The sequence below is a fragment of the Scomber japonicus genome, chromosome 1, assembly GCF_027409825.1.
Source record: "Scomber japonicus isolate fScoJap1 chromosome 1, fScoJap1.pri, whole genome shotgun sequence".
NCBI lineage: Eukaryota > Metazoa > Chordata > Actinopteri > Scombriformes > Scombridae > Scomber > Scomber japonicus.
The window spans coordinates 3,202,660-3,225,168 of NC_070578.1; the positions used below are offsets into that span (position 1 = coordinate 3,202,660).

The 22,509-nt window shown below is 40.1% G+C and overlaps 1 protein-coding gene across 1 annotated transcript; it reads right to left on the reverse strand.

Moving 5' to 3' along the window:
- Positions 1 to 8: 8 nt before the first annotated feature.
- Positions 9 to 22,509, reverse strand: vps35 (VPS35 retromer complex component). Its single transcript, XM_053315640.1, has 17 exons — positions 22,442 to 22,509; positions 20,518 to 20,616; positions 14,742 to 14,838; positions 14,133 to 14,256; positions 12,944 to 13,126; positions 12,372 to 12,591; positions 12,091 to 12,174; positions 10,816 to 10,925; positions 9,241 to 9,337; positions 8,907 to 9,055; positions 6,001 to 6,208; positions 4,685 to 4,840; positions 4,247 to 4,369; positions 3,975 to 4,154; positions 2,601 to 2,840; positions 2,016 to 2,159; positions 9 to 1,502 (listed from the first exon to the last, which is right to left on the reverse strand). Exons 1-17 carry the CDS (start codon positions 22,442 to 22,444, stop codon positions 1,323 to 1,325), a joined length of 2,397 nt encoding a protein of 798 aa, XP_053171615.1. The 5' UTR covers positions 22,445 to 22,509; the 3' UTR covers positions 9 to 1,322.

Genomic DNA, 22,509 nt, shown 5'->3' on the forward strand with positions numbered 1-22,509 from the left:
CAACTGTGTATTGTTAATAATTTCAATTTTATTTCAGCAAATGACAATGATAATTGCTATTTAATCTGATCTTTTCTTTATGCGATTTACAAGTGGGTTTACACACAGATTCAAAAAGGGATAGAAACTAGTCAATACTGCCTCCAACAAATCAACAATGAGAGCTAAGAAAGAGAGATCAGCAGACCCAGTCACATGCTGCAGCAAATAATTCCCCAAATCTTACCCGCAAACATGTACATCATTACATGATCAGTATGGCAACTTGTCAAATAGCATTCAATCCTGAGATCAGTGTGACCCCCGTTACCAAGCAGTGGATTACATTGATCAAAACTATTGTGACAGTCAGACACTGAGTAAGAGTAAACTGAAAACCAGGCCTTATGGTACAAGCATACTAAATGAACCATCACATGAATGTGTCCATCCACTCACAGGTCCAGAAATACTGATAGCTGAAACTGAGTCCATGTCTGGTGTTATTAAGAAAAAGCACTGCTTAAGTATGAGAGCATGTGATATTTTTTGGACAAATATGACAATTACCTTACTTACAAATAACTAAATTTGACTGTTTGTAGTTTCTTTGCTGCCCAGCTGGGATGGTAGATGAATTGAGGATCAAGCAAAACGCTGAACAATTATTAACTTAACTGCTGTTGCTAACATGCTGTGTTCTAAAACATTCAGCAGGTTTTGATATTTGTTCCTCTGTGCTTCCATTTGTCTGGTCTTCAGTTCACCAGAAACTGTTTCAAACTGATCACAAAGTCATCTTAGAGAGCATCACTTGATGATTATTGAAGGGTGGAGACAAGCCCATAAGCAACACCACTACCAGGTTCTGTAGTCTTTATACACTCAGCTAATACATTCATTCTTCAGTATGCTAAGATGGTAACAAGTGCTGGGTTGATGACTTAGTGGAAACACCTATGACAGCTAGTAATTCTATTATCAACAGTAAAATGATACAAGTTAAAGACAAATTGGTCGAGTAGGAATTCATAAAGGAATGGTGCCTAAGACTTGCCACAAGTGCACATTGTGTTGCTCACACATGCTTCTTATAATGCAACATCTCCAATCTGTTACAGAAAAAAGGTTCTGCTAGTGAGGGACAGCCAGGAGTTAATGATGCAGAACCATGAATAATAATACAAATAAAAAGGAGGAGAGTTATTTTAGCTCTTGGGAAAATAATGACAATTACTTTTATCCTTGATGTACAGGATGGGATGTGTGTGCGGTTGTATATTCATATTATAGTGAAACATCTATGGACTGGAAACCTCACATCTTTCCAACCTGCAATAGTTTTAAAGGACCAAGCCCTCATAGACAGGGCCCTCAGACTCTGGGGATTCTCTCTGCAGGCGAAGATGCTCGAGTGTGTTGTGGAAGTGTTTGTTGATTTGCTCCGTTTCCTCACTCGCCTCCAGGTTGGGAAGATCCTCTCTGATCTTTTGGATCAGTTGGTTCAATACCTGGACAGTCACCTAGAAGGGTGCAGGATCAGAGACAGTCAACAAAATAATTCCTGTCTACAGTGTGATGTACAACACTGTGTAAAGTGAATTCAGACATTTTCTTCTAAACACATTAAATATGCCATAAATGTATTAATAAAAAGGTGTAAAAAGTATTTCAACCATTTAGATTTGAATTGTGGAGCTTGGCTTCACAAACTGTGTTTCAAGATTTCTGTGTTCAGGATTTAGTGGGCATAAACCCGCCCCTGCTGTTGTAGAGGTATAAATACATTCAGCGCACACTACTACTACTACAGTCTACAGTTAGCTGAGTTAGCCACCGAGTTAGCTGCTGAGCTAGCCACTGAGCTAGCCACCGAGCTAGCAGCTGAGTTAGCTGCAGAAAGCTCTCAGATGTAACATGTAAACAGCTTTTTGAGATTTCAGTTTTATTCTAACCGTTAAATAAAAAGCCTTAACCCTACATGTAACGGTCACATTTCTCTACTTTGATATGCGTTATGTATAAATGGAACATACCGCATCATTTTCCCTCTCATAGAAGCACACGTATCTGTTGAGGATTTCAATGAACAGCTGGACTTGCAGTGATGGGTCCATGCACTGGTTGGCGATCTTCAGGGCTTTCTTTAAACACTCCATTACCCGTTTACCATCACGGATCTAAATGGCACAAAATCAGTAGTTAGCTATGACAGCTGGAGAAACAGCAGTGTGACAACACAATGAACTGATTTCATTTCATTTATGTTTATTTGTCAGAGGCAGCGTTGGGGTAACTTTGATTACTTTTTTGATATAATGAGTAACCTTCCACGTTAGGTCAACATTTTGAGTACTCAGTTGTTTAGTTACATTTTCACAAAGGTAATCTGTGATTTTTTTTTTTACCAACTATTCCTGTAGCTACCTTTGTGTCACAAGAAAAGAAAATCCACCTCAAATTCTTAGTTACTACTTCTGTCACCTGGCAGAATAACACCTGGCTCACAATTAAGGATGCTCAAGATGAACAACAAAGAGGCATAGTGCCAACTCAAAGACAAAGAACCAGCTGGAAAAAAAATATATGTAGACACAAAAATTCTTCAAACTCCAACTCACCTCTTCACCATTTTTGTCGGTGCTGCGTCCTGACCAAAAGAGGTGTGCGCAGATACTGACAGCTCGGCACTGGTCCGGTTTCTTCAGCAGCTTGGAGGCAGCCAGCGCACACTGGGTTCTCAGAGGCTCGTGGTTTTCCTCGCTGAAACACCGCATTCGCTCAAAGGTACCGATGATCAGGGTGATGGCTGCCAGCTGGGCTTTAGAGTCACTGATCTCATCCTCATACAGAGAGAAGGCCTGGGGAGGGGTAGACAAATATAAATGACAGGGGACAATGACTCAAATATTACCATGGTTACCCCTCAATTTTCAGTTTTACTGCACTCAGATTGCTAAGTGCTACTTTTCTATGAACTAGCTGAAAAGAGTCTAAAAGCTGAACAACTACATTCTCATTTTCTAGTCATCATGTCATTTTTGTCATGTTAAAGTTGTGTCTCCTCTGCACATTCTCAGTTAACTCATCTGTTATGTCTTTTCTGTTCAGAGACACTTTTCAATTTGAGCAATAATTAAATAAAATACAACATGCAGACATTTTGTTCATCATGACCTGGATTATAGCATGGTTCAGAGGTTATTCTAGAACAATCCATCAACAACTGTTAACATGTACATTGACTATTGGAACCAGCAGGATCAAATGTATTATTATAGATGCAAAAATCATATTCACAATAGCAGGAAGCCAGAAGGTTTGTTGTTGTAACCGGGGTTGCTTTCACACCTGTACCTGGGTTCATTTGATGGATCATATAACCACCAGTGTTGAGAGTAACAGTTTAGAGTACTTGGATTACTTTTTTGATGTAACGAGTAATCTAACACGTTAGGTCCGCAGTTTAAGTACTTAGTTGTTTAGTTACATTTTCAAAAAGGTAATATGTTATTATTTTTATCCAATTATTCCTGTAGCAAGAAAAGAAAATCCACCTCAAATTCACACTGTTACTACTTGTTTGGCAGGCTGACAACTGCTACTTGCTATGGTTCTATCACTGCATACGTGTACGGCAGCTCAGAAGAGACAGCATTCACTTCATGGAAATAATCACATTATGTTGAATTTGTGGGAGGAAATAACAAAAAGATCATTCCAGTAACATGTAAGTTGTATGTGAGCTTATGTTTGAGAAGCTACTTTAGTCCAATAAAGACTGTAAATGTCATTCCTGCTATTAGTGTAAAGTTTGACACATTATTGGCCAGTCAAAAGTACTCTAACCACTTACTGTTCTCAGAAGGTAATGCTGTAATGTAACTAGTTACTTTTTATTGGCAGTCATTTAGTAATATAATTAGTTATTTCTGACTGTGCACTGCGTAAACAGTCAACACTGAATACTGAAGAGTTTAATTCAAACCATTTACCTGTGACATGAACTCATAAGCTACAGTCTCGTGGTTTTCAAAGCCAATCTCTCCTGCAGCCAGCGCACCCTGCAGGAAGAGTCGTAGAGGCAGCTCAGCCAGCTCAGCCTTTATTAGAGCACTGATGGTCTGGTGGGCGAAGGAAAAGATCTTTTGACATTTCTTCTCCCACTTGTCATCCTAATGGAAGGAGAAAAAAAAGGTATGATTTCATAGTTGGATAGACAAAACAACAAATCCAGCATGTGAGTGAGAAAAGGATGTTTACACACCGATGAGGAGTTCTCTTTGTATCTGAAGGCCAGCTGATAGGCAGCGAACACCAGAGGAGGGAGAGTGTAGCGAATCCTTTGGTTTCCACCCGCACCAAAGTGTTTACGTGCTGTGTTGAGAATCTGAGCACACATCACAATGTTCAATCAACAACAGTAACATCAGCAGAGACAGAACTCATCATTCAAAGTCATAGTTTGGGATAAGGAAGTTATACAAGCATTTTGATCTGGTAACATTTCCCAAAGCATGCTGTTAGGTTTCAGATGTTTTCATGCATTAGTTTCAAGGCTAATCTATCAACTGTGTGTAATGCATCACAGTACACTTCAAATCTGCTCTTAACAAGGTGGGAAAAATCAAAACCTTACAGCACAATTTGCATTAATACTACAGCAGTAATAACAGCAAATAGTAGGGAATAGGAAAGGACTCACAAGATACTGTTGGTCTGGATCTTCAGAGTGGAGCAGGTGAATGAAACGACCCACGAGGCTCTGCTCCTCAGCAAAGTCTTCAGGGTCGGGATCATCAGCTGGTTGGTCTGGCTGGTCCTGGATCAGCGTGGATACCAAGTTCAAGATGGCATCCACCTACAGAAACCAGAGAGGAGGAGGAGAGGAGAGATTTATTTTCTACTTTTGACTGATGTGGGTAAGTCTTCACTAGGTGGAGATATACGCAGCACTTTGTTAAAATAACATATTCCATGGAGAGATAAATCAATATTTGAGCAGTACTACTACACTCACAACACAGTGTACATAACATGACAAATGCTGCATCACAGTGCAAAGCAATGCAATTGGCTAACTTGTACCAATACAGCTATGATAGCAATCAATTCAGCAGTCTCTTGACCCAATTAGAAATAAAACAAATACAGAGCAAATATATGATAGATATAACATTGATGAACTTATAAAATCAACAATACTCATGGACAAATAGAGTCCAAGGCAACAATGTGAAAGATAACTGCAGTAGGAGAGGCAGGCACATGTACTCTGTGTCTTGGCTAGTTACAGTAAGAGAAATACCCTGCTCTGCAACTATTGCTGTAAAATAACCACAAGGGGGCACTGCAGTGCATAAAATTATGTTAACACTCAAACAAAAGGCAGAATGCACAGTACATCTAATGAAGCAAATCTACTTACAGCCATCACTATTGTCACCACAGTGACTGTGAGAACATTAACACTCTGAAGTATCCAATTCATTAATGAGGCAAAGAGAAACAGCAGTTACATGGATGAAAGTCTATAGACCAGTTCTATAACTGTGTGTGTAACCCTCCACTGCTCCACTCAACTTATGTGTTTCAACAGCTTTTATGGAAAACACTTCAGACACAAATTATGATTCAAAATATTTGTACACATCTTTAACCCTTACATACTGTTTGGGTCAAATTTGATCAATTTTGACATAATGTTCTTGTCATCTCTCTGAAACATGAATCAAGGTTTAATCACATTTATTGATCAGTCAGATCCACTATTGATGCTTTCTAAAACACACTGTGTTTCAACATTTGGTATAGACACTTTTTATGAGAGGATTCTTAGAACCCTGAACAAACTGTGAGGTTGTAGAATATGAACAGTATGTAAACAAACTGTAGAAATATCATGACTGTAACCAGGACTTTGTGTACTGTCTGGTGATTGCTGTATTTGCTGTCACTCAGTAAAACGTCACCATGTTAATGTGGACATGTTTGCGTTAAAGTGGCAACTGGAATTCAAACCTGCTCCTGGGCCACGATGGTGGTGTTGTAGTCCAGTGTGTTGCTCAGCACGTAGCAGCTCATGCTCTTGCGTGACTCATAGTCAAAGTACTCGAAGAGCGGAGGGAAGTGTTTGAGCTGCAGCACTGTCAGGATGTTGTTGTAGGTGTCCACTGGGATCTTCAACAGTCTGGTGAGTTCCTTTGACACTGCACTGCTGGTCGCTATGCTACAGCAGGGAGGAGAATGTAAAGTGTGAAAAACAAACGTGTACATAGAGTAAAGGGCCATCCACACTAAGAACTATAACTATAACTATGATGATAATGATGTGAGTGTCCACACTGAGAATGATAACTGTAACTATGATAATAATGATTGAGTGTCCACACTAACTACAATAACTATAACTATAACTATAATTATGATGATAATGATGTGAGTGTCCACACTGAGAACGATAACTATAACTATGATGATAATGATGAGTGTCCACACTGAGAACGATAACTATAACTATGATGATAATGATGTGAGTGTCCACACTGAGAACGATAACTATGATGATAATGATGTGAGTGTCCACACTGAGAACGATAACTATAACTATAACTATGATGATATTGATGTGAGTGTCCACACTGAGAACGATAACTATGATGATAATGATGTGAGTGTCCACACTAACTACGATAACTATAACTATAACTATGATGTTATGCAGATGATACTCAATTATATCTATCAATAAAGCCACATGAAATTAACCAATTTACTAAACTACAAACATGCATTAAGGACATAAAGGACAAAGTTATTGTGCTTGGCCCTAAACACCTCAGAAACTCATTATCAAATGACATAACTACTCTGGATGGCATTACTCTGGCCTCCAGCACCACTGTAAGGAACCTAGGAGTTATATTTGATCAGGATTTATCCTTTAAATTCAGAATAGAATTTAAAATCCTTCTCCTCACCTTCAAAGCTCTCAATGATCAGGCTCCATCATATCTTAAAGAGCTTATAGTACCTTATGTACCTACTAGAACACTGTGCTCCCAGCATTCAGGTCTTCTTGTGGTTCCTAGTATCTCTAAAAGTAGAATGGGAGGCAGAGCCTTCAGCTATCAGGCTCCTCTCCTGTGGAACCATCTTCCAGATTCTGTTCTGGGGAGCAGACACCCTCTCTACATTTAAGAGTAGGCTTAAAACTTTCCTTTTTGATAAAGCTTATAGTTAGGGCTCCTAGAGCTCTTTGCTTATGCTGCTATAGACTTAGATTGCCGGGGGACTCCCATGATGCACTGAGCTCCTCTCTCCTGCTCCCTCTCTCTCTCTATCCATCCATCTATATCCATTAACATTCATGTTCTATTAATCGCATTCAATAACCTAAACTTCTTCCCCAGAGTTGTCGGTGCTTTCTGGTCTCACAGGTAATCTGGTAATCTATAGACGTCCGGATGACAGATTCCAGTCCCGGACCTTCTAACTTCATTGTTGATTTTCATTGTGCTTCTCTCTCCTATCCTTCCTCTGTCTCCTCTCTACCCCAACCGGTTGAGGCAGATGTTCTCCCACTCTGAATCTGGTTCTGTCTGAGGTTTCTTCCTGTTAAAAGGGAGTTTTTTCTTGCCACTGTTGCTCATGTGGGAATGTGACAATAACTATAACTATAACTATGATGATAACGATGTGAGTGTCCACACTAACTACGATAACTATAACTATGATGATAATGATGTGTGTCCACACTAACTACGATAACTATAACTATGATGATAATGATGTGTGTCCACACTAACAACGATAACTATAATAATAATGATGTGAGTGTCCACACTAACAACGATAACTATAATTATAACTATGATGATAACGATGTGAGTGTCCACACTGAGAGCGATAACTATAACTATGATGATAATGATGTGTGTCCACACTAACTACGATAACTATAACTATGATGATGATGTGAGTGTCCACACTAACAACGATAACTAAAACTATAACTATGATGATAATGATGTGTGTCCACACTAACTACGATAACTATAACTATGATGATAATGATGTGTCCACACTAACTACGATAACTATAACTATGATGATGATGTGAGTGTCCACACTGAGAACGACAACTATAACTATAACTATGATGATAACGATGTGAGTGTCCACACTAAGAACGATAACGTCCTGTAAACAGCTGTGTCCAGTACACGCTGTACGCTCCAGCTGTGTCTGCAGATAATTATTGATAAGCTGTTACTGCTGTAAGTTGTAGGGAGAATTAAAAAGAAAAGCAGAAGAGTTCAGAGGTATGTGCTGATTCAGTGTGTTGATCAGAAGTATTTCAGACACTAGTTGCTGTAATGTTTCAGTATTTACAGACCAAACTGACCCGCAGCAGATTTTGAAGCGGGCTGTGTAAAAGTGCACAGCTTATGGTTCATCAAATCGTTCTGAAAGTGGTTCCAACGATAATGTTCTCCTCTATCGTTATAGTTATTAGTTGTGGTGTGGACTTTTCCATCCACTCCAATTAAAAGGACACTTAAACCTATACATTTATAGTTATCGTTATCGCCCTCAGTGTGGACGGCCCTTAACAATGGTCCACTCCATGGTTTCCATTGTCCCTGTGTTTTCAATTCACCGCTGTGTGAATATAATACTCAGCTTCTTTTACCAAGACTTTTTTTTACTGAAAAATCTCTAATTATATATCGTGTAACCTTTCTAGTGATGTCACAGCACAGAAATGTCAGGTTTTTATGTTTTAAAATAATTTCTAGCTCCTGAACAGCAACTGTGCTGTCTGACCTGTCTCAGGCCTGATAGTGTGGTAAAGAATGCGTGTAAAACATCAACGTATGGTGATATTCCTTCAGCCTCAGAGTGTCAGGACATTGGGGACTTACTGTTCCAAGTTTAGCTTGTTGAATATCTCCACAGTGCTCTCCAGGACTTTATCTACATAGTCCACACGATCAGGATAGCACTTCATGGCCAGATTGATGAGAGAAACCTGAAGAGAGACCACGTCCTCTGATGGCATGTCCTGACGAGACTGAGGAGGACGAAAACATCAGCAAGTTCACTACAATGTTTAAACTGTTTCATCTGACATCAAAATACATAGAGACTTTTTCCTTTAAAAAACCTGACCTGAGACATTTGTTCTACTCCTTAATTATTGTTTCAACTGTGACTTTTAACTATTAAAATGACTGATCAGCCTGGTCTGTTACCTACCTGAATGACAGTGGCAACTTGCTGAGAGAAGATATCAAACAGTTTGATCTCAGTTGGAATGCCGGGGCCGTCTTCTCGATGAGCGAACAGGGCAAGTCTGAAAAGTCAAAGAGAACTGAAGTGCATTCCTACTGTTGTTCTTCTTTAAATGCTATAAACATTGCTGTCTGCCATAGGGCTGGGCGATATGGACCAAAAGTCATATCCCGATATATTCAGGCTGAATATCGATAAACGATATATATCCAGATATTTTTATCACAAAGTGAGAGCAAATGTTCAGTCACAGTCAAATCCAAATATGACATGTCACAATTAATTTGATTGAAACCAGCAGGATGAAATAATGCTCAGCTGTTCAAAGAACAATAAAATGTAAACATAAATACTGTATAACCACAGGAGTACGTTTTTGAAATCAAAGCTCCATAAGGTGCACATTTAAATGAAAAATATAGCCCATCTTAAATAAAAATAGCCCATAAAGTAAAATAAATATATTTATATGAGAAAAGCATCAACATTTTGACAACTATAAATGGCTTATTAAAATTTTATTTTATTAAAAGTAGTTGTGACTGGGTAGCTCATATCTCGGGTACATGGTTTTCAGTAGCTTTTTAAATCTGACTTGTTCCACAGTTGCAACAGGGAGCACATCTTTAGCAATGTGATAAGTGACCGCTTTAGTTATAGTACACCACTTGTCACTTTTCTTTTCATCCTCGTTGTTTTTTGTTTTTTTTCCTTTTCTCCCCTCTTTATTCTGTTGTTCTTGTTCTGTCTTATTATGTATTGTATGTTGTATATGTACGGACGGGGTGATTGCTGTTATTTCGCTGTACTTCTGTTATAGTGACAAATAAAGCTCTATTCTATTCTATACGGTACACTGCGGGAAAATGAAGCTTGCAGTGAGCTTTGTTTCGGGGCTGGAGCTTTTGCGGGTTGTGGATGGCTTGCAGCTGGGGCTTCTGCAGCGCGCAGTTTCACACACTCTTCGTACTGCAGTTTGTGCCACTGTTTTAGGTGGTGAAAAAGATTTGTAGTGCTTCCACCCCTGGCTGTAACTTGTTTATGTCACTCCCTACATATAAGGTGATTTTGTTGCTCCCCTGATACTTTGAATCCGAACCATCTCCATATTACCACTACTTTTTCTTTTACCAACCAATTCGTCCTCCGCACGCTCCACAGATGTTGTTGCTTCCTCCAAGTTTGTTGAAAAGTGCCGGAGTGTCTGCTCCAGCCCCTCCCCCCTCCGTGCGTGAAAGAGGAGGGGCGGGGGCGCGGGGAGCAGTGCAGTGCAGAGAGCTCCGGGTCAGCAGCTTGTTTGGAGCAAGGATCACAGCGCAAATGAAAATACGAATTGAAATACGTATATCGATATATGCGATATGGTCCAATTCCATATCTCATTAAAAAATATATCGATATATTTTTTATATCGATATATCGCCCAGCCCTAGTCTGCCATGTGAATGTAAACAAGTTTGATATGAACACCTTTAACCATCATCCAAAACACAAGTATTTAAATGGAATTGGCTTCATAAACTTTGAATCCTACTGTACCTGTCAATGAGGGCTATGATGATGTTCTTGACATTGACGTGTTGATGGAGCTCAGCACAGGAACGCAGGAAAGGGTTCAGAGTCTGAAGGTGGAACTCATCAGGGAACACCTAACAAAATAAGAGCATGTTAGTTGAGTGTATGATGCATTTATCTATGAGGAGTAGAACTTGACCTTGTTAAATTCACTACTGGCTGGCTGGAATATTATTTTACAGACATTGAGAATGTGTCTTTAAATAATATTTTAATATACGCTTAAAAACAGAACTTACATATATGACCTAAAAATACAAAGCATGTTTGTTTTGTTCTAAAAAAATACATGACTATATTATGACTATAATATTATTCACAGTGATGGAACATATTAAACTAAAATGTGACACGCTGATAAAATGTTCAGACTACATGTAAAAAGTAAACTATATTAAATTCACTGAGAGCTGATTGTGATTGTGTGTTGCTGTATTTGACTGTCTGTACTGTGCTGCTGTGTGGATGCTGCAGACTTATTAACAGTTTAGTTCAGCACTCAGGACATTTAAACCAGTATTGTAACTATGTATGCAGTGTTCTGAAATCTGTAACAGTCACTTTAATATTTCACACTGATTGTTGATGGAGAAACTGTGTGTGCATGTTGCATGGTCAGAGACAGAGATGTGCGTGTTCACACCTGCAGTGAGGTTGGCTGCTATGATGGAACAGTACGTCATTAAAAAAAGCTCCAACAGTTATCAAAGAAAGTGACCCAAATCCTGAGCTGTCACCAACCCCACCCTCAATAAGATAGCAAAAAATGCTACTACTAAAATAGCCTGGTTTGGTGTTGAAGATGTGAATAAAACATCTGTCCTCTTGTGTAAAGCGTACACACTGGAGCAGGGCTAGAGAATAAGCCACAGCATGCTCACCATGGCAACAGAACTGAAGGGAAGCTACAACTAACCCGTGGCTGAAAAGTAGGACACTCTAAAGTGCTACTGCTGTATATAGAAGACAATATCAGGTAAGTGGAGGATGGTTTTTATGTGTTGGATAATAGCTGACTAGAGACTAATTGGAACTGTAGATACAGCGCGTGACCAACAATTTCTATCCAATAAAAAATATGCTCCATTATTCTCACATTTAAAATCTGTGTATCAGCTGGTGTGAAATCATTTGGGTAAAATGGGGCCAGAGATGTATGTCTCAGTCTAGTGAGATTGACAAAGTAGACAGTTTTAATATGGATCAGCACAACAGAGTCAGTGGATCCAATATGTGTACCTGAATTATGCACTCCATTAGATACTCCTGAGCCAAAGAGTCTCTGCAGTTCACAACCTGCTCCAGAACTCCAGGAAGAACAACCTGAGGAGAGAAACAGAGACCAAAAAACATTTTACAGATGGATAGAGTGTGTCTTAGGATTTACAGCCTGACTCATATATCACTCAATCATACATACAGAAAGCATTTTTTACATATTTGACCCTTTCTCCTAATTCAAGTTTAACGTATACGTACACATGTTTTGCCAGTGTAGAGGTAACAACAGCCATACAAACCTGTTTGTACTTTTCCACATTCACACCCTCGAGCTGGCTAAGGCGAACTAGGTTGGTGCCCACCAGAATCCTCAGCTCTTGTCTTTCCTTTTCTCTCTTCTCTCGATCTCGGCTGTGACCCTGATGCTGCATTCTGACCCATAACTTGTTCATTTCCGCAAAGTTCAGAAGGACAAAGTCAATGGAGTCGTTGATATCGCCGGTCATCTCCTCTGTTCCTCTGTGGAGTAAAGGTTTATAAGCTTAGTTCATGGATGCATTTCAAAATATTCAAAGGCAAGGTTAAAAACACATAAACACATTGTGAATCTAAACTGTAGGGATGGAGAACACAAAATAAGATGAAATACTTGGGTATTACACCTGTGATTATCACATCTGAGTAATTGTATGTCTGCTCTATTGCATGATTTAAAAAATGCACATTATGTTTCTTTTAATGACTTTTTCAAAACCTTTCAGAATTTGCATTTTCCCCTAAAGTTTTCCAAAAGTGGTTTAGAAGATTCAAATCTGTTTAAAAGCATGCTATGGTTATGTTCTCAGAGTAAATAAAAGCTTGATTGACTTACTCTGACTGCTCTCCATCATCTGGCAGTATGTTGCGGGTGCACTGCAACAGATAGTTTCTGAGGAAGAGGCCTCTGAGTGGATGCTGCACACCGCGACACATCTCCACCAGGTCCTTTAGAATGTCTTTACGAGACTGAGGGAAGGAACGGACGTACACCACACCCACTGTGATCAGCAGATAGCTGGGAAGAGAGGGACAAAGCAAAGGGGTTTGATCCAATTATACTTTAATATCTGTCAATACTCGAAAGTATAACCCCCAAAATAAAACTTGTATGAAGCCTGACATCGATTCATATAGTCACAACACAATGGCTCAATGTAATAAAAGCTTAGATATGTATCATTTCTGTACTTAGAAATCTGTCCATACAATTATTTTTTAAAAGTTCATTTGTTTGCTGCACACGTTCTTCAGTACATGCCTCACATTTCAAACTGACTCTGTATTAAGGTGGTGAATATTTGATGCTCACTAATGAGTGTTGGTCAGAACATAATACTAAACACTGTGATATCAGTTCCACCTTCTTTGTTAATGGCATTGTGTTGTACAGTTGGTGACAAAGATCAGTGTGCTTGTGTGTTTGTGTGGTTCCATAGAAACAAATTTAAAAAGGAAATGCAATACGGAAATCAGTTTAAAGAAATATTACAACAAGAGGAATTAAATAACATTAACATTAACAGTGCCATCTGGTGGCTTTAACCAGACATATCAGACTGATTGGGATGATCATCAATTAATTTCAAAATTAATATAGCTTCTTCCTGATCTTAACTCTCACCAACTAATTATGTATGTGTGTGTGTGGGGGGGGGGGGGCTTTGAATCCCTGTTCTCTTATAGCCAGAGCTATCCAATCTATTACTGATGCATGGTAGTTCCTACACTCCACTGCACAGCAATACTCATTTTTCTCCCCAGTTCACCAATCTTTCTCAAGAATAGATTTTTTTGTAGACCAGAAATTTCTAACCTGCAATCTTGCTCATATGAGTATTACAATTTCGGAAAAAAAAATATACCACCTACTAGATGAAGTTAAACATCACATGAATGAAGACAAGGCAAGTTTGGAAAGCTAACAACTAGAACATCTTGACATGTAGAGTGTGTAGATTGGCTTTCTGAAGCTTCTTCTTGTTTGATCGAGGCACAGTGAATGCAGTAGATGTGGTACTTACAGCCTTGGGATGATGTTGCCTGCGTACTGTACCAACTCATAGAGATCTGCCACCTTGCGTCCTTTGGCAAACTCATCAGTTAGATAAACCTCTAGGTAGTGAAGTTCATCAGAAATAGCCATATCTGAAAAAACTGTTAGGGACCAGCGCTAACCCACAATGCATCATCCACATACAACAATAACAGCTGGAAGCTTACACATCCAGATATTTTCAAGAGCTGACAATTTGCTTTCCACCCAAAATTGGAAAGTGTCTTCCAGAAAGGACAGTTTGTAACATACATACCATTGCAAAACTGTTCATACAGGAGAAAACCTATGCAAAAGCTACGTGACGTGAGTAGAAATGTTTGGTTAAAGCTTTGTATCTAGAGCTGTGACTCATGAACAGCTGTCTGACAGAAAATTAATTTAATAATCATTTATGTCTACGTTAAAATACCATATATTTACTGGTTCCACCTTGTCATACATGACAGTAAACTAACTTTAGGGTTGTAGACTATTAGTCTTGGATAAGAAAATAGTCATCAAATTAAATCAATAATGAAAATGAGTTAGTTGCAACCCTGCTTGTATGTCCTCAATGCATAGCTGTGAAGGATACAGAGCTCATAGTAGCTCTTTGGAGAAAGCATGGAGGTCCTCAGCTCACCCAGCATGTTAGAGGCATGCTTCAGAGCATCCATCAGCTTGTTCTTGTCCTGCAAACAGAGTCCAACTATAAATACACAGTGTCTCCACAACATCAATATCTTAACATTCTTCAAGAAATGTAATATGTAAAAAATTGTTGGGTTTTGACCAGCATATCGTTTTTATGAGCAGCACAGAGGAGAGAACAGAAGAGAGAGCAGAGGAGAGAACGGAGGAGAGAGCAGAGGAGAGAGGAGAGAGGAGAGAGCAGAGGAGAGAGCAGAGGGGAGAACAGAGGAGAGAACAGAGGAGAGAGCAGAGGAAAGAACAGATGAGAGAACGGAGGAGAGAGCAGAGGAGAGAGCAGAGGAGAAAACAGAGGAGGGAGCAGAGGAGAGAACAGAGGAGAGAGCAGAGGAGAGAACAGAGGAGGGAGCAGAGGAGAGAACAGAGGAGGGAGCAGAGGAGAGAGCAGAGGAGGGACCAGAGGACAGAACAGAGGGAGCAGAGGAGAGCAGAGAACAGAAGAGAGAACTCTACAGAACGTCTCCATGTTTTGAGATCTTAAAAACATTTCTGGTGAAACTCCTTCTTAATAAGGAACATTGTGACAAGTGGCCAGAAGATCTCACCAAAGCTGTGGTTTAGTGTTGGGTAAGATTAGCAGTGGATATGATATTAGGGAGCGTGACAACCCTTCAGGAAACAGTTAGTTAGCTAGATAAACATTTTAATGTTCAATGTACATTTGTACAGGTGAATTCTAAAATTCCACCCATGGACTGCAACCAGGCTTTGGTGGTATTTATTCTTTCATTCATCCAACATTTCACCCATGTATAAAGAATGACAGTATAACAACAAATATTTGCTGCAGCTAACGCAACCTAACAAGCCCACATTGACACTGTGATTGGTCAGTTGTATGGAGGTGAGAAAGGGTCAGGGTTTCAACTTCTCTCTCAGCTCTTTTTCATTCATCAGAACTCTTTGTCTTTTTTTAGTAGTACAGCACTGTGAATGTCTTCCAGGAAAAACTGTGTTGTTATCCTCATCTTTATATGATAACATACCTCCCTCCCTCTCTATGACTACTGGATCTTCACTCCACCTTTGAAAGTGGTGGTTCAAAACAACTGTAAACACTAGTAGTTTCTGACATTGTTGGCAAACACATCGCACAAATGAACTCTGATTAAACATAAAACTGGAGTCTGAGCTGTTTGTTCCCCACATTTATTTCAGGTAACAACAGAGCACACAGCTCCATGTAGGCTAACTGGTTCACCTACTGTATATTAAACTTTATGTATAGCCTTTCATACAGGTCTAATTCAAATGACTTTATAACTAGTGCAGAGCCCGTCTGAATAGTTTGTTTATTCAAAGTCTAAAGATAGTCCAAAGTAGCCTGGGATATTCAGAGTGTATTTCACATTTTAGCTGCCAAAGCTCTGCTGCCCTATCCCCTCTATAACTCTGGCCCTGCGCTGCCTTATACCCTCTCTAACTCTGGTCCTGTGCTGCCTTATACCCTCTCGAACTCTGGTCCTGTGCTGCCTTATACCCTCTTGAACTCTGGTCCTTATACCCTCTCTAACTGGTCCTGTGCTGCCTTATACCCTCTCTAACTCTGGTCCTGTGCTGCCTTATAGTCTCTCTAACTTTGATCCTGTGCTGCCTTATACCCTCTCTAACTCTGGTCCTGTGCTGCCTTATACCCTCTCTAACTCTGGTCCTGTGCTGCCTTATATCCTCTCTAACTCTGGTCCTGTGCTGCCTTATACCCTCTCTAACTCTGGTCCTGTGCTGCCTTATACCCTCTCGAACTCTGGTCCTGTGCTGCCTTATACCCTCTTGAACTCTGGTCCTTATACCCTCTCTAACTGGTCCTGTGCTGCCTTATACCCTCTCTAACTCTGGTCCTGTGCTGCCTTATAGTCTCTCTAACTTTGATCCTGTGCTGCCTTATACCCTCTCTAACTCTGGTCCTGTGCTGCCTTATACCCTCTCTAACTCTGGTCCTGTGCTGCCTTATATCCTCTCTAACTCTGGTCCTGTGCTGCCTTATACCCTCTCTAACTCTGGTCCTGTGCTGCCTTATACCCTCTCTAACTCTGGTCCTGTGCTGTGCTCAGTGTGCTTTGTGAGAAGGGGAGTGGCCAGAGGCTAGAGTGGCAGTGTAATATGTAATACTTCTTTTACCCATATATTTATCTATATCTTTTACATTTCTTATCCAAACAAAGTCACACTTACTGGTGCCCGTAGCAAGACACCTGTCACGTTTGAAAACAATCGGATGAACAGTTCGAGAGATATGCTAATAACAGACAAACAGACAGACAGGCGCTCCTGTCATTTATAGATAGATGAACCAACTGACCTCTGGTAGCCATATTGCGCACTACATCATGTACGACCAGCCTGTCTGTGTCATTTAAAGTAAAGCTTTGTCTTCAAAAGAATCTATAAATCTATACACTGAAAGTCCAATATTACACATTTCTACATGGAGAGATTGCAATGGAGAGATACAAAGCTTCACTGGTTTGTTGTGCTACACATCACAACCTGTTGACTTTATACTGAAGCTATGATAAGAGGTTGTGATGTGTAGCACAACCAGCTGGAGACGCAGTAAACAGAATAGCATTCACACACATTAACAGAGCAAAGGAACATGTCACCAAGTGATAATGATGATGATGATGATTATTAGTAGTAGGGCCCAAGCAATTTTAGTGTCAGGGACTGCTGGAAGACATGCTATCAGAACTAAACAAAAGTATCAAAAGTGTCAAAATTGTCAAAAGTTCTAATGTTATTGTCAGCATCACATCATGGCTAGACTACAGGTTTGTGAGGGGGCAGTGCATGGAGCTTTAAAACACTTTTGTTGTATCTAAAGCACAATAAGGCAGACTTAAAGTGACCAGACCATCAGAAGATCAACACATCCAGCTTAGCTCCCCAAGACATATAAAAGCAACTTAATCAAAGATACAGAATTTTCTAAATAAAGAACACAAAATTCCAATCAGCAATAGTAGTGTACAAAGAAGGCTATGAAGGAGTAGCTTCATAACCATTTCTCAGGAGGGGAAACAAGACCAAACATATGAAAAGGGTAAGAAACACCAACATTTCACAATGGATGACTGGAATAAAGTCCTGTTTACTGATGATTGTAAGTTTGGGTGTATGTAAAAAGACCAACAGGAGAGAGAATGATACCACAGTGTATCAAATCACAAGAGAGGTACCGCTCCATTTGTTGGAGTAGGGCTGGTCAATATGGACAAAAATGTTATCACGATGAAAATGTAATATCGGTCAAAATTAAAAATGATCATGATAAATGTCAAATCATCATTTCTGTCAAATTTAAAGGCTGATTTTTGTTCTCTAAGTTAAAGTTGAATAAAGTGGATGGTTAACTGTGCTGTTAAAACAACACAACAACATGACAAAACAAAACAAAACAGCAGAGGGGTATTGCATGAAACCAAGATAAGGGATTAAGCCGGGATATGTTAGTTATCCCGGCTGAATTTAGCCTCAAGTCTGTTGCATGAAAGCAGGTTAAATTCAACGCGGCCCAGTTACTATGGTGATTTATTCTCTGCAGCTAGCCTGCTCCAGACCAGGCTAAGATTATTCCCAGGGATTCATCTGGCAGTTCTGTCAATCGTGTGACAAATGAATGGGTTTTACAGCATTTCCATGTTCTTTCTAAATATGTTGCATCATTTTAATTATCCTGCAATAAAATATTACAGATAGACTATATTGTCGTTTCATTAAAGTCTGTTGACTGTTTAATTGCAACAGTCGTTTTATAGTCATTCATGTGGCATCATTATTACTGTCAGGCCTAGTGTTATATTGCTATGCTAATGAAATTGCCATCAGAGCTTTGATGAATATGTGTATTATTGCTGTTATTGAGATTATAAAAAGTGACCAATAATGTTGCAAAGGTGGTATCATTTAAGTCTGTGACAAGGGAAATATATATATATATATATATATATATATATATATATAGGTCCAATTCCCATTCACCTGTTCCCTCTTCATAATGGCGTGCCCTTCTTTGAAGGATGTTCTGGACGAGGAAGCCCTAATCATCAGACGAGCATTTAGGCGTGAGAGAGTCTTCCGGGACAGGTCGGACCCATTGGCTTTTGGAGATGACCATCTCATTGAGAGGTATCGATTCTCGGCCGATGGACTGAGATATTTATGTAGGCTGCTGGGGCCAAAAATACAGCACCAGACAGCACGAAGCCAGGCCCTCACTGTTCCACAGATGGTCTGTGTTAAACTGAGGTTCTTTGCAAGTGGGAGCTTCCGGTATTCTGTTACAGATACAAACACGTTTTTGCCTGTAACTTCCACATTTTAAATGACACATTCATATACATCATATCCATCTATTCCCTGAATAGAGTTGGATTTTTTGACATAGGCCCCGCCCACTTCTGCTGCAGATTTCCTTTGCTGAGTCACCGCATATGCAAAACCAACTTTTTTCAACTCCTCATACAGTTTAAGAGCTATCTGCATGAAACTTTGCACATATAATCTCCAGATGAGTCTGGTGAAAAGTTATCAAAAGAATTTTGGCACTCCAAAAAATGCTCTATTTATAGCCAAACAATCTTTTTTGCTAGCTTAAAAAAACACATTGTTTCATATTTTGGTCAAAGTAAATGCTTTTAACTTCAAACTCAAGTCACTTGTTCAGGAAGTCATCCAGAGGCTCTGCGCCAAATATGGTGCAAATCAATCAACAGGGGGCGTTATAAACCCACAAATATCAAGTTTCCTAAAAGATGCATTCACACATAATTTGGTGAGCATGATGAGACATCACTCCAGAGGCCAGCTGCAAAATTACGTAACAATCGGTGAAAGTGGGCAGGACTTATTACGACAAATCCAAATCGCCACACATTCGGCCTTTCGCACTTCCCATTACAGTGAGGCTCAGACATTGGTCTGTGTCCTGACGCACGCCCAGAGCCCCGTCGTCCTTGTAGGCAATATTGCGTGGGCTTCGCAGGGCGAGTCGCGTCGGGGGCGAATCACGCGGGGGACGAGTCGCGCGGGACGGCTTGGCCCCCGTTGATAACTGTTCGGTACGAACAGTTCTGGTTTTTCTTATAATTTCTTTAACCTCATCATGAAATTCCATCAGGAGCTGTTGTTCAGCTGCCGTGAAGAATGACGCGCAACACTTTTCCATTTTCCAATCTGTGATTCTGTGATTGATCCCGTGGGTCTACTTGAGAATGCTGTGAACACGCACTTATCCCAACTATCTACACCTGGCTTGACATAGCCGCGCCTTTTCATCCTGGCTCAGCAAACGTGCAATCGATTAATCTGAGGTAGAACATTAAAAACCATTACAATGATATAATCTGCACAAGTTAAATTCAGTTAAATTCTTTTTCAGTTCATTTTCCTCAAAAATAAGTATCTTCATAGAAAGTCCTGCAGTGTGATACAGCACATATGTAAGATGGCTCTGAAAAGTTGGTCACATGTCCAGAAACACCCAATCAAATGTAAATATTTCAATTCCTAACTACATTATACAAATGAAAACAACCACAGTACATAACTTACAGAAATCACCTCTGCAAACATGAACACAAAACATGGCTCAGAACCAATGGTTGAAACTATTTTCACAACCATAACAATATTTTTTATAAAAAGTGAAAGGGTCCTACCAGACATCGCTTCATCTGGAACGACTGGACCTTCACAGCCTGCACAGCTTCATCCAGAAGCTTCTCCTGCTCATCCTGAGGAGACTGCTGTGTGGTCGGCTGTAAGAAGAATGGATACACAACTTATTCAATGCTAGAATAAATCAACAATATACACATATATACAGTCACAGAGCACTTCATTGAGAACACCATACTTAATACTTGGAAAGACCTCCCTTTGCTCTCTAAACAGCCTCAATTCTTGGTGGCATGGATTCCACGAGATATTGGAAACACTCCTTTGAGATTCTGGTCCATACATTACTTCATTTCTGATGATTTGTTCATGCTGTTATTCTCCCATTCTACCATTTCAAATGTGTTCTATGGCATTACATCAGGTGACTGCAGAGCCCACTTAAGTACACTTCAGTCAGTCATGTTCATCAGACCAGTTTGAGACGACTTTTGCTGTGTGACAATCATGCAGGAGGCAGCCATTAGAAGCTGGTAAATTATGGGCATAGAGTCACCTGGTCAGCAACAATACTCAGATGAGCTGTGGCATTTAAACCAATGACTGGTATTAAGGGGATCAAAGTGTGCCAAGGAAACATTCCCCACACCATTACGCCATGTCAGCAGTAATGGAGATTTGTCAGACCAGGATACATTTCTCCAGTCTTCAACTGTGCTGTATTGGTGAGTCTGAACAAAACATGAATGAAACAGCTGGTCTGTTTCAGGTTTATATGGGTGCACATTGACAAAATATTGTGGAATACAAATGTGCTGAACTTTAGACCTGCACTGAGCTGGCGAGCAGTGGAGGCGCACTCATTCTTGGTACCAAGATCTCAGTACACTACTGGACTGAGATCGCCACATCCTAAGCTGTGCCTTTTCTCCAACTGGGGCACATGACGAGTCACTAAAATATCAAATAAGCTTAGTACGTCCCCGGCAGTTTTCCAGTGTTCCACTGACTTTATTGACATTTACACAGACAACGCAGATTGGAAGTCCACTCAGTCAGGGTAGAAAAACAGTAACATTTACAATCAATTAAATGTTATCTTTTTTAAATGAGCAGCGAATTTATGCAGTAAGGCGCCCATCACATACATGCAGCACACACTGATGGATCGCTGTGCAATGTGAACACTTTGTTCCTGGTGTTTAACATCAGGAGGAAAGTAGCAGCTGTGAGTTTTAAACCCTTCCTGAATAAAACGGTTTTGCTGTGTTTTGTGTTAACCTTGGCAGTGTGGAAAACACCAATTTACTCCCGATTCAGGAACCCTGGCTGCCCACATTTCCCAATTCCGCTCCCCTACTACATCCATCAGATCTAACGTAGCTAATGCTGCTTACTGTTTGCGGAAGGAACTTGCACCACCGCACTTAATGTAGATTGATGGACGCGTTCTGGCCTGTAGCAGTTTTGGCATAGCAGTGGTGTGTGTGTGTGTGTGTGTGTGTGTGTGTGATTTGCCAGCCAGCACATGTAATGTCCACCTAACATAACAATTAACGTCCAGTAAAATATGACACAGCAAAGCGGAGGAACAAGCTAATAACAGCTAACGTTAGCTGTCTTCCAGTCACCTGTTTAGTCCCGGACATCTCTAGTGGAACGTTAATACGGGTTGGCCTTTTCGACCTCGCACATGTGGTAACATCAGGACATGACAACGTTAATAAAATAAACGTTCAAGTTAAGCACTTCACTAATAAACGCCTGCTATCAGTAGTTAGCCTAGCAAGCTGCTGTCTGACGGCAGCGTTAGGCCATAGAAGCCCAAATACAGCTCGTGTTTTACACCAACTGAAGCTTCACACTTGACTTTAGTTGTTCTATTCGCTGAAATTAAATGCATACGAGATACCCAAAAGAAACAAGCGAACACTTTGCATAATAGTGTTTTGTAGAGCAGCTTACCATGATTGTTAGATGTGTATCAGGTCAGTCGGAGAGGTCTGCCTGTCATGTGACTAACAGCAGTGTTG